This window comes from Schistocerca serialis, chromosome 3, assembly GCF_023864345.2.
Source record: "Schistocerca serialis cubense isolate TAMUIC-IGC-003099 chromosome 3, iqSchSeri2.2, whole genome shotgun sequence".
NCBI classification, from domain to species: domain Eukaryota; kingdom Metazoa; phylum Arthropoda; class Insecta; order Orthoptera; family Acrididae; genus Schistocerca; species Schistocerca serialis.
The window spans coordinates 345,847,979-345,864,286 of record NC_064640.1 but is presented as its reverse complement, the minus strand read 5'-3'; the positions used below and the strand labels follow the sequence as shown (position 1 = coordinate 345,864,286).

General features: G+C 35.3%; 1 protein-coding gene across 6 annotated transcripts in view; it reads left to right on the top strand.

Annotated features, from left to right (window-relative positions):
* The window catches only part of LOC126470158 (protein O-linked-mannose beta-1,2-N-acetylglucosaminyltransferase 1-like), a 2,280,325-nt gene that overhangs the window by 2,218,795 nt on the left and 45,222 nt on the right, over positions 1-16,308 (top strand). For all 6 annotated transcript variants that reach the window (XM_050097778.1, XM_050097779.1, XM_050097777.1 and 3 more), the window contains 5 exons: positions 1,161-1,377; positions 2,950-3,077; positions 10,079-10,149; positions 10,357-10,617; positions 13,681-13,882. In XM_050097778.1, the coding sequence (XP_049953735.1) occupies positions 1,161-1,377; positions 2,950-3,077; positions 10,079-10,149; positions 10,357-10,617; positions 13,681-13,882 (879 nt within the window). The remainder of the gene's footprint in view (positions 1-1,160; positions 1,378-2,949; positions 3,078-10,078; positions 10,150-10,356; positions 10,618-13,680; positions 13,883-16,308) is intronic.

Here is a 16,308-nt window from a genome sequence, read left to right as displayed (position 1 = left end):
TACACATTCACACAAGCACAAAAAACACACACACACACACACAAACACACACACACACACAAGCGCGCGCGCGAGACCGCTGTCTCTGGCCACTGAGGCTGGACTGTGAGCAACTGTACTTGATGGGAGAAACAACTTCGGTGGTGCAGGTAAGGAGGAGGCTTGTGTGGGGGAGGGGAGGGATAGCAGGGTAGGGATGGGGGATGGTGTATTGCTGCTTGTTGGAGCATGCAGGGATGTGGTGGTGATAGGGTAGGGGTGCTAGGTACAGTCGATAGGTTGGGGAGGGGGCCGGGGGGGGGGGGAGAGGGAGTGAAAATGAAGAGATGCAGATGAGGGGAAAAAAAGAGATAGACTAGTGGGTGTGTGTTGGTGGAATAGAAGTCTGTGTAGTTCTTGACTGGGAGCAGGGAAGGTGAAAGGTGGTTGAAGGACAGGGACTAGTGAAGGTTGAGGCAAGGGGGTTTTGGGAACATAGGATATATAGCAGGAAGAGTTCCTATCCACGCAGTTCAGAGAAACTGGTGTTGGTAGGAAGAAACAGATGGCACAGGCTGTGAAGCAGTCATTGAACTGAAGCACGGTGTGTTGGACAGCATGTTCAGCAACTGGGTGTCCAGCTGCCCATGAATGGCCACAGTTAACTGGTGGCCATTCATGTGGACAGACAGCAAGTTGATTGGTTATTATTAAGTATCCTTTTGACATATCCCCTCATAGCTTAAAAAAAAAAAATGGTCCACTGATGTGAAACCAACCTGAAAATTACTCAAATCATGCCAGACAGGATGTAAATTTATTTAAATTAAAATTATTTTGTTTATTTTCTGTGCTTTTATGCACAATAATCTACAAATGTTATCAACCTAGTCTGTGTAGTAATAGCTATTAAAATTTTATGCATTATTTTGGTGTGTATTCTCACTAAAAATGTGTAATTGTTGCCATTTGAACTTCCACACATTTTACACAAAGCAGAATAATATGAAATAAATTCTGATTGAATATTCATTGATAACAATAATCAAAGAGATTCTTCTGCTGTGATTATATTGTTTGTGAGATAACTGGAAATTACAGAGTTTGGCAGTTTGATACTTCATTTGTGTTACTCTAACATCCAAGCAAAATTATCATTATACTTTTACTGTCTTTTCTAGGATGAAGGAACATTTCAAATGAAACAGCCTGCCCGAGATTTGTTGAGACGTCTTGGCTCTAAGCGTTCACAAGTAATAGGATGGAGGGATATGTGGGCAATGGTAACACAAAAGGGCTCAAAAATGTTTGGCGAATCTTATAGTAAAAGCACTGAATTCAATACCTGGGGAGCCCCAGTTATGCTTCATGCAGAAATTCCCCTTGTACCTGCTGAAGGTAAGGATTTCCTACTGTATTGTAAATATGCACCATATTAGTAGATGTAATAAAACAGATCCTCAAACAAACCCCTATGAACACCACTACTACTACTACTACTACTACTACTACTACTACTAGTAGTAGTAGTACTTCTGCTGCTGCTGCTGCTGTTATTTGTAGTACAGTCAAGTTGATTATTCTTGTTTATAGTTACAGAAAAACTATCCCAAGATTGTAACTTGTATTTATTTATTGTGGCAGAAGCAAAATACAACCTATAACATTTTCAGAAACTTCACTAAAGCAATGGACATGCAGAAAAAATAAATTGAGTACAAGAATATGCTCAGAAGGTATCTCTCCCCAAGTACAAACTAAATTTTATCTGGATGCGGTGTCAGTCACAAATATGATTGAGACATCATGAACAAATGTATTTTACTATTTATATTTGGCACATTTAGAAGGGTACTGAGAACTTTCCCATATGGAGCTCCTAATGAATTTCTACAGAACAGTAGCAACCTCATTTCCTCAGTACAAGAGTTGCTTATGGGTTTTGAAGCCAAAGATAAAGAGTTAATTGATGGTATTTACTTGACCTTTTTGAGTATATTTAAAGATTATAACAGACCAGACTAGACCAGCAATTTGGTGTAAGAAAAGAATCAAAGGCTTCTCTCGATAACTGGAAAATCAAGGAATACAGCCAACATTGCACTTCTACAACTCTACAATTAGTATGTGACTAACACCAAAAATCTAAGCAAGTTATAGAAAACACATGATGATGATGATCATGATCATGGTTATGGTGGAGATTATGGTGATGATGCTGAGAATAATCGGCGTTCAAGTTCACAGACTGTCACAGAGTTTTGGATTGACATACCACCTGTACTATTGTTCTACACAACTCTGAACAAATTTCACATATTATTGGCAATTACTACCGAATTTATTGTGAAATATATATAATTTAAAGATAATCAAGTACAGAAGGAGGATGAGGATTTAATACACTCTTGATAAGGAGGTCACTGTAAACAGAGTTCAAACTCAGATTGGACAATAACGGGGGAATAAGCCACATCCTTTTCTAGTGAATTGTCATGCATTTTCCTTAACTGATTTAACGAAGACCTAAATCCACATAATCCATCCTCTCAAATGAAAGTCTAGTGCCTAAGCACTGTGCCCTCCTCACTCAGTAGTTTGTTGTGAACCATGTTGTGTTGAATCAATGTACTTACTGTATATTTCTCTCTGTTACATTTACCACACAAACAGGAAATCATAAAGTTAAACTGTGGTTAAATAATGGATTTATATTCAGTCAGAAGTGATTTAAATTCTAATCTTGATATGTTTGGTATATATTTGCTGTGTTTCATCAGGTAAATGCTGGAATGGCAAAGTTCTTCCTCATTCCTTATATGCTAAACTCCTGTTCTGACTCTAAAATTGACAGCAGTGGTTTCAATGATTGATACTTACTGGACATGATACTTAGTAAATACCAGCATGATGTGTTCTCTTTACAAGAACCATAACTTTAATGTAATTCTGACATTTTTTGATCCACAGACAGTGAATGTTATTGGCCAGACAATGAGGAAAACAGAAGACGAAGGCAGTTTTGTAACCACATTGAAGGTTACGGAAGTGTCTGCAGCTGCCAAGACCCTGCACCAATAATTTTTAGCCCTGAACCAGTAAGGAAAATAGTAGTACTGTTTTTGGTTACAAGAAACTTTGATTTATTCATCTCATAACATGCAGATGCTGATCATTTGATTAGAATATGGGATACACGTCAAAATATGGTTAACACAAATTCACTTACATAAAACTATAATTAATAAGATAGAGTAATACTTAAACGTTAATGAACCTGTTTGTGAAAAAACATCTATATTTACACAAGACAATTGATTAACTACATTATGCTCAAATATTCAGTTCATCCTTCATGAGATCCTCAACTGAGTTGTAGCATTGCTGAAGTAGAGTACCATGTAGCTTTCCTTTTAGTGAATCTAGGTTCATACTCAAATTGTTTTTGGCTTTTAGCTTGTTGTAAATTTTCATCCTCAAATACTGGGGATTCTGGACTTACAAGTCTAAATGATGAGCAGGGAGCATACAAATCTTTATTTCTTGAAATTGATTAAAACAATTTTCCTTTCATAATTCTAAATTGCTAGGACTGTTAATAATTTCAGATTTTTAAATAATGGATGACATGATTTCCTTGGATGCACAGTACATGTGTTACTAATGATTCTTTTCTGTAATTTGAGTATGTGCTTAATGTTGTTTGAATTTCCCTTGTATCTTGTAAGTGATTGAATAAGTAACTATGGTATGTTATTTTCCTTTTGCCAATGTCAGTGTCATTAGCTAATATTTGCATTTCAAATGTGAAGCTACAAAATTTGTTTACTGGATATTCCACATGTTTATTCAACTTAAATTCTTGTTTAGGTGTAACCCTAAAAATTTCATAGTATGTATTTCTTCTAGATTTTGATTCTTAAGGTTTATTTTAATTTCCTGGGATGTTGAGTGTTTTGTTCCAAAACGGATGGTATGAGCTTTTGTGATGTTCAGGGTTAATGCACTGAGCAGAAAGCATCTTTATAAATGATCTTGTATGCATTGATATTAAGTGGTAAATCAGTAATGTAGAATATAAACAAAATAGGTCCTGGGACATAAAATTAAGTAGCACCTCATGTTACAGGCTTTCATTTGGAAGAATAATTTGCTGCATTTGCAAAGACAATAACTCTTTGTTTTCCACTGCACAGGTAGAAGTAAACCAATGTAGAACATCACCCCCTAATTCCATACCTGTCAAGTTTATGGATAAGAAGTGCATCATTTACTAACTCAAAGGGTTTTGTGAAGTCACAAAATATCCCTGCAACTTTATTCTTATCATCTAATGATCTGCTGATCTTGTCAAGAGACTCGTTAATTGAATCTGTTGTGCATTTCCATGCAAGAAGCCAAATTGATTTTTCAAAATAATCTCACATTTTTCAATAAAATTTTTAATCTGGTTGGCAGGAGTACTTTGAAATACTTTTAACAAGACTGAAAGGAAAGAGATGGGATGATATTTTCCCATATCCTCTCTTGATCCGTTTCTGAATGTTGGTTTTACTTCTGCATACTTTAGCACCTTCAGGAAACATCAGTGTTCAAAATATTGGTTTATTATTATAGATAGTGGATGCCCTATTATTTTATGCACACTTTTAAGAAATTTTGTGGGTATCCCATCCCAAGCTGCAGAATTTTTATTTTTCAGTGTTAATATAAGGTTTTCTACTTCTATTGCTGACACTGTTTTGTACTTTGTTAGGCATCAGACATTTGATCTGGTCTGAAGGGACATACTTTGTCATCAAAATCTGCAATATTGACATCTGATTTCACTACGTTAATGAAGAATTCATTGAAGCATTCTGTAATGTGATATCAGTTTACAATAATCGCATCTTCAAGTTTGATTTTACAAATTTCACAACTTGAGGCTTTAATACCTAATTCAGATTTCACAACTAACCACACTACATTTGATTTATTCTCATGTCTTATAATTAATTTATTATTTGTTATCTGCTTTGCTGCCTTGAGAACTTTCTTAAATATAATTTTGTTTTATCTTATTCAACAGAGTCAGTATTTTTATTGTATCTTAGTTCCTTATATAGCTGTCTTTTCTTAGTACTAGAGATTTTTATACTGTAAGTGATCAGTTTCAGTTTTTTGGTCTGTGTAATAATTGAACATTTTCGTAAACTTGATGAAAGACTTAACCATGTCTCCAGCTTTAGATGAATGTTGGATATTCCTTACGCTCAAATTTATTAGGTGTTACCTGACAGTGGTATACAAATCTAATACATATGTTACTTCCAGATTAAAAACTTCAGTTCTGCAATCTTTAATACAAAATCTAATCTCATTAGCTTGTTTCTCAGCAGTTTCTATACTTCCTTGTATCTTTTTTCTTCTGTCTCTCCACTAAAACATTAAATTTAATAATATTCATCATTAATATGATAAATCAAACTTGCACCTAAATAAGTAATTAACTAACATTACTCTAACCAGATGACTGTCCAATCCCAATCACAGGATAGACAAGACCAAGGTTACAAGTAAATATTCCGTATTTATCAAAGGATATATACGATGTCTTCCCCTTTATCACCAGTGCACGAAAGTGAAACATTAGTGATACATCTGATCTTAAATCTTAATGATTAAATGACCTTTTCAGTGCTCTGTCATACTTTTTTAAGCGCTGTAAATTGGCTGTAAGTGGGGACTTGTGTATTCGTTTATAATAAAAAATATTGAACTTTACCTACACAGATAGCCATGCATGTGAAGCATCACTTCCAGGATCCACTTCCTGGATCGAATCAGCCCGGCAGATTAATCACATGGGTCAGGGTTCTGGCCAGCCTGGGTGTAGTTTTTAGGTAGTTTCCCACATACCAGCATGTGAATACTGGTTTGGTACCCAAGTTTCACCTCAGTTACATGATTCACAAATATTTAGAAAACTTTTGTTCTCTTTCAAATGAATAACACTACACACAGACAGTCTGGATACACACATTCCATCCTGGGGTGTAACAGGGTGGTGACAGGAAGAATATCCAGACACCCCTTGTATTAACCATCCCAAATCTGTTAATAACCATGGTAGTCATGCACTGATGCATAACAAAGGCACAAGAAATAGAAGAAGAATTAAAAATGTTGATCTTTATAAAATCCAGTTTTTGAATCTAGTTTTGATTTATTCTTAACACATACATTCCCAATAAGTACATAAAGCAATAGTGCAACTGCCTCTGACAGCTGGTATCTAAATTAAGTGAGATTTTATTAATTATATATTAAACCCACAATAACTTTTTTCTGGTCACAATGATCAATAGCTAATCATGTTAAGAAATAACAACATTTAAGAATGTCTTCATTTATTTTAATAAATCTCTGCTGATTTTCAGCACATAATACAGATTTGTACACTTTAATATGGCTAAAATTGGAGAAAAAATGCAGTCACTACGTACAGGTCATTTAACTCCATATATGATCTAAAACTTTGCAGATGTCTTCAGTCTACATAGTTGTTGTCAATTTCAGTAGCCAACAACAGTTTTGATAAGTTGTAGGTGCTAAATTCAAAAATGAAATCAATTTTTGACTATTGGGATCAGTTTTCTTGTGACATGCTACCCTTTCATCTGTTAAAATCTTGAAAATTCTGTATATTGGTTATTCTTTTGTGGCATAACTTACATATTCTGCAGCATTAATTGCTGAAAAATAATCAGAATATATGCAAGGAATTACCACACACAACCTCAAGTTCAGAAATTTACCTCCAGGAAATAAAGGTGATTTGGCAGCATTGCTGGATCACAATAGTGTCTGTTGTTTCAGACATGTCTGAAAGAACAGACATGTCTAAAAAAACAGACACTATATACATAAAAATTAAGGCAACATGCCCAATGATCTCTTCACTGCAGATGCACACAAGACTCAAACTTTTACGAGAATCAGCAAAATTCTGTGAGTAATGAGGATAATGGGCAAGTAGCACTACATGTGTAGTGCGTGTATAAGATGAGAATTTGGATTTTTCGGGGTACATATTAGTGTACTCCGTGCAGTTACAATGACCACTATGTTCAGATGGCTCTGTGGTGAGAGTATCTCCCTGGTAAACCGGAGACCCAGGTTGGAATCGTGGTCCAGCACAAATTTTCAACTTCTCCATTTGATTTTAATCAATACCCGCTTGCATTCAGTGTCTGTAATTCTTTGTATATTGATTATATAATGATAAGACAGACATTTTGGAACCAGATTTTAAACTATAAGACACTTCCAGTGACAGATGTGGACGCTGTCCACAATTTATTGGTTGTGAACTGTAGATTAAAACTGAAGAAATGGTACAAAGTTAAAGAGATGGCACCAGGATAAGTTGATAGAACTAGAGGTTGTTCAGAGATTTTAGAGGGAGCATTTGACAATGAATGACTGAAACAGGGGAAAGGAATCCCGCAGAAGACAAATGAATAGCTTTGAAACATGAAATTGTGAAGGCAGCAGATGATCAAATAGATAGAAAGACAATGCCTAATAGATATCCTTGGATATCACAGAAGATATTGAATTTAATTGATGAAAGGAGAAAATGTAAAAATGTAGCAAATGAAGCACACAAAATGGAATACAGACATTTAAAAAATGAGAGTGACAGGAAATGTAAAATAGCTAGAGGACAAGTGTAAGGACATAGAAGCATATATAACAGTGGAAAAGATAGATGATGCCAATAGGAAAATTAAAGAGAGACATTTGGAGAAAAGAAAAACAGCTGTAGAAATATCAGAAACTCAGGTGGAAAACCAGTAAAAAACAAAGAAGAGTAACCTGAAAGGCCAAAGGAGTGTATAGAAGGGCAATACAAAGGAAATGTACTTGAGGGCAATATTATAAAGAGAGAAGATGATGTAGATGAAGATGTGATAGGAGATATGATACTGTGAGAAGAATTTGACAGAGCATCGAAAGACCTAAGTCAAAACAAGGCCACTGGAATAGATGATATTCCATCAGAACTAGGGATATCCTTGGGAGAGCCAACCATGTCAAACTATCCCATTTGGTATGCAAGGTGTATGACATAGATGAAATATCATAAGACTTCAAGAAGAAAGCAGGTGCTTACAGGTGTGAATATTACTGAACTATCAGTTTAATAAATCACAGTTGCAAAGTACTAACATTAATTATTTACAGAAGAATGGAAAAAGTGGTAGGTGTCCAGCTCGGGGAAGATCACTTTGGATTCTGGAGAAATGTAGGAACATTTGAAGCAATATTGACTCCACAACTTATTTTAGAAGATAGGTTAATGAAAGACAGACCTATGTTTATAGCTTTTGCAGATTTGGAAAATGCTTTTGACAGTGTCAACTGGAATACACTCTTTGAAATTCTGCAGGTAGCAGAGGTAGGCAGTGAAGGCTTATACACAACTTGTACAGAAACCAGACAGCAGTTGTAAGAGTTGAGGGGCACGAAAGGGAAGCAGTGGTTGAGAAGTGAGTGAGGCAGGTTTGTAACCTACTCCTTATGTTATGCAATTTGTACACTGAGCAAGCAGTAAAGGAAAGCAAAGAAAAATTTGGAGAAGGAGTTAAAGTTAAGGGAGAAGAAACAAAAATTTTGAGTTTTGCCAAAGTGATTATAATTTTGTCAGAGACAGCAAAGGACTTGGAAGAGCAGTTGAATGGAATGGACAGTTTCTTGAAAGGAGGATACCAGATGAACATCAGGAAAAGTAAAACATGCGTAATGGAATGTAGTCAAATTAAATCATGTGATGCTGAGCAAACTAGATTAGGAAATGAGACACTAAAAGTAGTAGTGGAGTTTTGCTATTTCAGCAGCAAAATAAGTGATGATGGCTGAAGCAGAGAGGAGATCAAATGTAGACTGGCAATGGCAAGAAAAGTATTTCTCAAGAAGAGAAATTTGTTAACAATGAATATAGATTTAAGTGTTAGGAAACCTCTTCTGAAGATATTTTTCTGGAGTGTAGTCATATATGGAAATGTGACAGATAAGAAGAGAATTGAAGTTATTGAAATTTGGTGCTACAGAAGAGTACTGAAGACTAGATGGGTAGATCATGTAACCAATGATGAGGTAATGAACAGAATTTGGAAGAAAAGAAATGTGAGGCATAACTTGACTAAAAGAAAGGATCAGTTGATAGGACACATCCTGAGACATCAAGGGATCACCAATTCAGTATTGTAGAGAAGTGTTGATGCTACAAATTGTAGAGAGAGACCGAGAAGTGAACACAGTAAGAAGGTGCAAAACGATGTAGTTTGCAATAGTTATTTGGACATGAAGGGACTTGCACAGAAAAGGGTAGTGGGGAGAGCTGCATCAAATCAGTCTTTGGACTGAAGACCACAACAACAACAACTATTGCAAAAAGTTGGTTAGTGTTTGTTTTAGTATTGCTAAATTTGTTCCATATTCACCAACTTTTTAAAACTGCGTGCAGTGTTTAAGGTCTGCCCACCAGTATAAATTTACAAGATGTGGCTCCTTCATTCCTCCCAACATATTTTATAACAATATAACCAATTTCTGTACTGTTCACTGTTGGTATCCAAAGGACACAACATTTTGTTGATTGATGCTGTCAGCATCATCATGTATGCTGATAAACTGATAGTCAGTTAAACAGCTGGCTGTACATTTTTGGATTATTTTGTCATAAAAATATAATTTTACTATGTCTCATGTTGTACATACAATTTGTATTTGTAAGACAAGTCCAGTGCATAGTATTCATAATGATCAATTTTACATATGTATACAAAAATTAGTAATACTTCTGAGAAAATTCCATTTTTTAACTCCAACTTTTAGTTGATGACACTGGTTTAAATTTCACATCATATTCATATCAATGTCTTCATAGCATTAAATATTGATAGCACTCTTGTCCATGACAATAGCAGTATAAATCTTAAGTTTAAGGTTTGTTTTAAATGAATGTATTCTGTTTTAGGTAATGTATTTGTCTTGAATCCAGAGTCTGGATAATTCATCACAAACTCACATATTTTAAAATATTTTGTAGGTAATAAACAACAAGGTCCATGATGTACCAGTTGCAATCATTGCCAGCAACAGGCCACATTACTTATACAGGTATTTGCATATAATATTTAACCACTTCACACCCAACCCCAAAGGGAACATGGTTTACAGTTTTGTTTTTTTGGTGTACACTTTTCCCTCATATATATTTATTTTATTCTAATTAAAAGTTATCAAGTAGTTTTGGAATACAATAAATCTCAAATCTCAGAAAATCTCACATCTTTGTAATATAGTGTTTTTATTTTTAATGTTTAGAATGTTGCGGTCCCTTCTGTCAGCCAGTGGTGCAAACCCAGAAATGATTACTGTTTTCATTGATGGATACTTTGAAGAACCGCTGGAAGTTACTAAACTGTTTGGTTTACGAGGCATTCAGCACACACCAATTGGAGTTAAAAATGCACGGATATCCCAACATTACAAGGCCTCTTTAACAGCTACCTTTAATATTTTCCCACAGGCCAGATATGCAATTATTGTGGAAGAAGACTTAGATGTGTCTCCAGATTTCTTCAGGTAAAAATTACTTTAGTTATTAATTCATATTTTCCATGGTACAAAAGATGATTAAGGTGTTGTAAGTGAATAAATGTGCTTTGAACTTGTAACACATATCCGTTAAAATCTATCACTGCATCTACTGAAGCCTAGCAGGTTACATCAGACATGGTCTTTTCTTTTTTATTTGTCTTCATTTTGTTTCCTTGTAATTCTAGCTAATCATTTCTTCACTTCTGTTTCACATCTGTTGCCTTCTTTATTCCTCATTTTTCTCATAGTATCCAACATTTACACCCTTTACATTTTTTCTTTAGTTGCACTCACTCTCCACTCTTTTTCTCATTTCCTTAGTATTAAAAAGTAGTATGTGTGCTTTCTCATTGTCTTCTTTTGTAAGTCTGAATTAATCTTTTGTTCACTAACTCACAAAACAGCTGTGTATTTTGGTTGTTCTTTGACTCTGATATCAAAGAAATATAGCAATATTTTTCTTATGATTCATCACCTCTATGATTACATCTGTTCTCATTTGCTCACACAGTCTGTTCTGTTGATCTCCCATCACATTACTGTACTTGAAAAAATTTGAAGAAAAATTTTGATGTAATTCACAAAGTTATTTCATAGAACTATAAGCATAGAAATTACAACTGAAACTTAAATTCCGTAATTAGCATGCTTTGCAGACCCATTTTCTTGTTCACTGACAATACAATTCTCTGATTTTGCCATGACTTCTTACTAAACATAATTTTTCTTCCTGATCCAAGTCTCACTTACTCTCAGGTATGCAATAGTTCTAAAACTTTCACAGTAAAAATGCATTATCATTTAGATATTGGTTCTGTCTCGTTTTATTATGCTGTCCTCTTTTGCTTTTTTCCTCATTATGCTCAAAATCTGCTTTTCTCATCTCCATTTAACCAGGGATACTTCCTTTGAAAGAGCACTACCAATTTCCTTTCTCATCCTTCCCCAATATGAGCTTGTGCTTCATCTCTAATGGGGACATTAAAACTCTGTAGTCAGGCAGCTGAAAGAATGTCCCTGACATCTCACACATGTGGGGCACATTGTGTGGAGTGGATACTCTAGCACCAATCAGAGTTCTGGAATTCAGAAACATTGTAATGGTGATGATCCTAGGTCTCCACCCCTATAACTCAAGGCCACACATAGTCAAGCAAGTAGTGACCAAGATAACTTGACAAGAAACTTCCACATAGTAACATTAGCAACATAGCCATGGGCTGCCACAGACATACTTTCATCAGCTCAACTGTAGTCTTCTTTCCTTCCTTTTTCTGTACATAATGATCACAATGTCAATGTGAAGTTGAATTCTAATCTACCTTCCTTCCTTCCTTTCTTTTAACCACAGTCCTATTTCTATTTGACATCTTTATTTTTTAATATTATTGTTATATTTTCAATTCCATATCTTACATCACTACTGTCAGCTATTACCTTAAAATTTACTTTATTTGTTGCAGTATTTCTTCTCCATTATAACATAACTTTCTCCTTGATTCTTATTAACAGTGTATATTTATGGAGATTTTTTGTTTTTCCTGTAGCACTTTTTTAAATATTTTCTTGCTGTACCATAGTAAATATTGTAATACAAGGCACATTCTGAAAGTAAGTTTTGTCATTGTTTGTTCACCCAGAAAATTTATTGCCAAAAGAAATGCACTATGGCATCATGAAATATACCCCTTGTATTACTTTTCAAAGTAGTCACCACCAACACTGAGACGCCTGTCAGAGTGTGCGATCAGTTTGAAGAAATCACTCTGGTAAAACTCGGTGCCCTGTGATTCAAAGAACTGTCACACAGCCTGCTTCACCTCAGAATGGGTTTGGAATTGACATCTTGAGAGCAGCTTCCAAAACAGGTGAAAGTCCAATGGGGAAAAATAGGGGCTGTAGACCAGGTGACCCAACTTCTCCCACCTCATGTGACAAATCTGGTCCTGTGTGAGCCATGCTGTGTTTGTTTTTGTGTTGTTGTCCCAGAGCACAACACCTTCACTCAGGAGCCTTGGTCTCTCCAACAAATGGCAGACCTGAGATTCATGAGGATATCAAGTAGCATGCCGCATTGATGGCCCTTTCTGGAGGAAATCCTGGAGAATCACACCTTTCACATCCCAGAATATTGTAGCCATAACCTTTGTTGATGTGTGACACTCAGAATTTTTTTCTTTGCTAGTGAACTGGGATGCTTCCACATCATTCAGGCAGCCTTGGATCCTGGGGTAAAGTGCTGCACCCATCTCTCATCACTTATGATGATTCAGAACAGGAACACGTTTCCCTCTCACATGTACCACTTCAAGTGATTGAGGCTGATTCCCATTCTTCTACTCTTGTGATTCAGGGTCAGGTTTCCCATAACCCATCTTGCATTTCCCTGGACATGCTGGTCTGCATCTATATCATTTCTCATCCACTGATGCCCCTTCCATGACTGAACCAGCAATGAGTGTGGATTCATGTGGCATTTGTTTGCATCGTCTCATGAACCATCCTCTCTTTCAAAAACAATAATGAAACTTGAGTTTTGTAATGCCCCTTGTACTTAACAGAAAAGTTTACAAACTTGAAAATTTAGAAGGTAAAGACTTCTATCCAGCACATTCATAAGAGAAACGCTAACAAACAGAAACAGTGTGTGCCACTTTCATATGGATATCACTTATTCCAAACATTTCGTAGATCGTGAATAATGAATTAATGACATGTAGCCTGACCTGCTTGGGGCATGTTGTCTGGCAGTCAACTGATCTTTATACAATGTCTCTGCTTTCCTCCAATTGTTTGTTTGTTATCCACAAGCCTAGACCAATAATTATATGAAAAATGAGCCTGAGTAACTACTGCCACTTTGATGTGCATCTTTGGAGAAAACTCACTCTGTTGCTATTCTGTGTGTTTATTGTGTGCTCCAGACATCTGGACACCATTAATTATAAAATTAACATATGTGTATCACAATAAGAACATAACAGATATTTATCTAATACCACTCTTATTGAGAAACTGTGTTTAAAACTCAAACTTATTGTTTTTCAGTTATTTTAGCCAAACTCTGAGATTGCTTGAGGAAGATGATTCAATCTACTGCATCTCTGCCTGGAATGATCAAGGATATGAACATACAAGTAGTGATCCAAGCTTACTATATAGAGTAGAAACAATGCCTGGTCTTGGCTGGATACTAAAACGATCTCTTTACAAGGATGAACTGGAATCTAAATGGCCAACTCCTGAGAAGGTCAGTGCAATTTTCAGGCTGTAGGACCTTAAACACCCTGCTCTCACTGATTCTGGGTGAAGTGAGACTAATTGTTAATCTAATTTAGGGATCATGAAAGGTCCATTTCATTATCTCTTAACAAGAGAGTTTGTGATATGACACAATTAAAAGGAAAGGCAACATACTGATTCCACTTCAAATATCTGAAAGGATGAGATGCAAGTATCAGTTATTATTAATATTTATGACTAATATTTGAACAGCCATGAAAACTGAAAATGTAATTTTGCTGCTCTACTGTTAGTTTATCGGATCACATGTAATGACTAATTTTGTAACTATCTGAAACAATCACACTGTGAAGAGAAATGTTACCTGAAAATTCAGTGAAAAGTACTTATATTATAGCTAATATTATAAGTGAACGTGTGACACACAGAAGATAAGTCTTTTATCTGTGCATAGCCAGTTTCTTTCATATCTATGCCAATCTCTTTGTATACATGTACTTTGGTACTGTGACAAATGGTGAATAGAATTACTGAGAAATACTGTAGTCACCATTCTGTTAAGTTAAAGTTGCAAGAACAGTATGCTTTGCAAATTTTGTCAGCGCAAGTAATTTTATTGGCAAATATGTTATGAAGGTGCAATATTTATTTTCAGTGTTAACTTTAATAACAGAAACATTCTCTCTCTCTCTCTCTCTCTCTCTCTCTCTCTCTCTCTCTCTCTCTCTCTCTCTCTCTCCCCGTCCCTCCCTCCCTGTCTCTTTTTCCTCTTGTTATATATCTCTAACACTTTTTCTATCGTATCAAGACAAAATAGCCAAGTCAGTATGGCCACAGGCAAAGGAAATATTCTTTGCGAAAAACACTACCATTCTTATATATCAGTGGAAGATGAGTTAAGTTGAAGATTACATGAGCCACTACCATTGTCTTTGGATGCAGACAGTATAGTATGAGACTCAGTACAAATGTTTCTGTGCTCATATTTCCACTTCATAAATGTGTTACACCTTTATGAAATTTTAGTTGCAAATTATTGTTAAGTATATAAATACAGCTCATAGAAAGGTATGATCATAATTCGTATTTGTCAGCTGATACGGAGTTGTATATTGAGCCAAAAAATTAGCAGATACCAACAAAGGCTTTCCTTTATTTATTTCCTTGATTTAGTATTTTTTGTTAATTTTAACTCAATGGCTACATGACCTTCCTGCCATCAAACAAAACTTCTACAGCAAATACAATGAATGAGTTATAATCAGAGAAGCAAAAGTGAAAATTGGCACAGAGTTGATTGATTCATTTCATTGTATGTACCTTATGTGTCTTACTAAATCACTACATTCAGTTTTCAAGTTGTTTAAAGCCATGCACATAATAACATAAGAATCTTTATTGAGTAGTATCAAATGTGATACAAATAAAATGCTTCAGAGCAACAGAATGATGAAATTTGTGGTAGTAATCTCAATACATCAGCATAAAAGACAACAATGTTTGCTTTCAATGAAAATCAGACAACATATGCCACGTGCAAAACATTGAGAACTACATTTCTCAGTGACTATAAGAACAAACATGAAGTGAGATTAAGACAATGTACTGTAAGTGAAATTTGTGTACTTTACAACATTGTTTTTAAATAAATAAAAACATGCACTTTAAGTATAATTTTGATGGGAAAGTGTACTTTATAAACACAAACAAGGTATAAAGATTTACTGAGGCCTAATTCACAGCAAATACACTCAAATGATGAAAAAAGAAGGTTGTTACAGATCACAGTATGCTGAGGTGAAGAACAGAGAGAAACAGAAGACATCTACTTAGCATATGGCATTTCATTGGTACCAGTGTAATAAAGCTGTAGGACATGGTAGATATGATGAACTTCAATCTGTTGTTATGGTAACTCAGTGTTGATCAAATAGAGAAAACTTCACAAAACAGTGAGACAGCAAAAAGGAAACGGAGAATAAGGTTTGACATCCCATCGATGATGAACTCATTAGAGATGAATGGTGCAAGGTGGCAGAATAATGACGATGTACTACATTTCTAAGGAAGAGGGTAATTCTCAAGACTTAAACAGTATGAATGAATAGGATCAAGAGGAATGGATACTGAATGGAAATTATAAATTGATAGGGCACTGTTTATAAAGAACAATGTTTGATGAGATATGGTATAATTTAGCAAAAATGACATGCTTCTCCTTTTGCCACATGCCAGAAGTTAGTTTGTGAAGTATAGATGTAGATGAAGTTAAAAAATTTGTCTGTGCTCAAGGTGATTAAAGTGCTTTAAGTTTATATTCGGAGCAGTATGCTGCGGTGATGTTACAGTGACACAATTTGTCTGCTTTTAGTGCTAGAAGATGATATAAATGTGGGACCTGTCATGTGTTGCCATTCTGAAGCAACTTTGCAT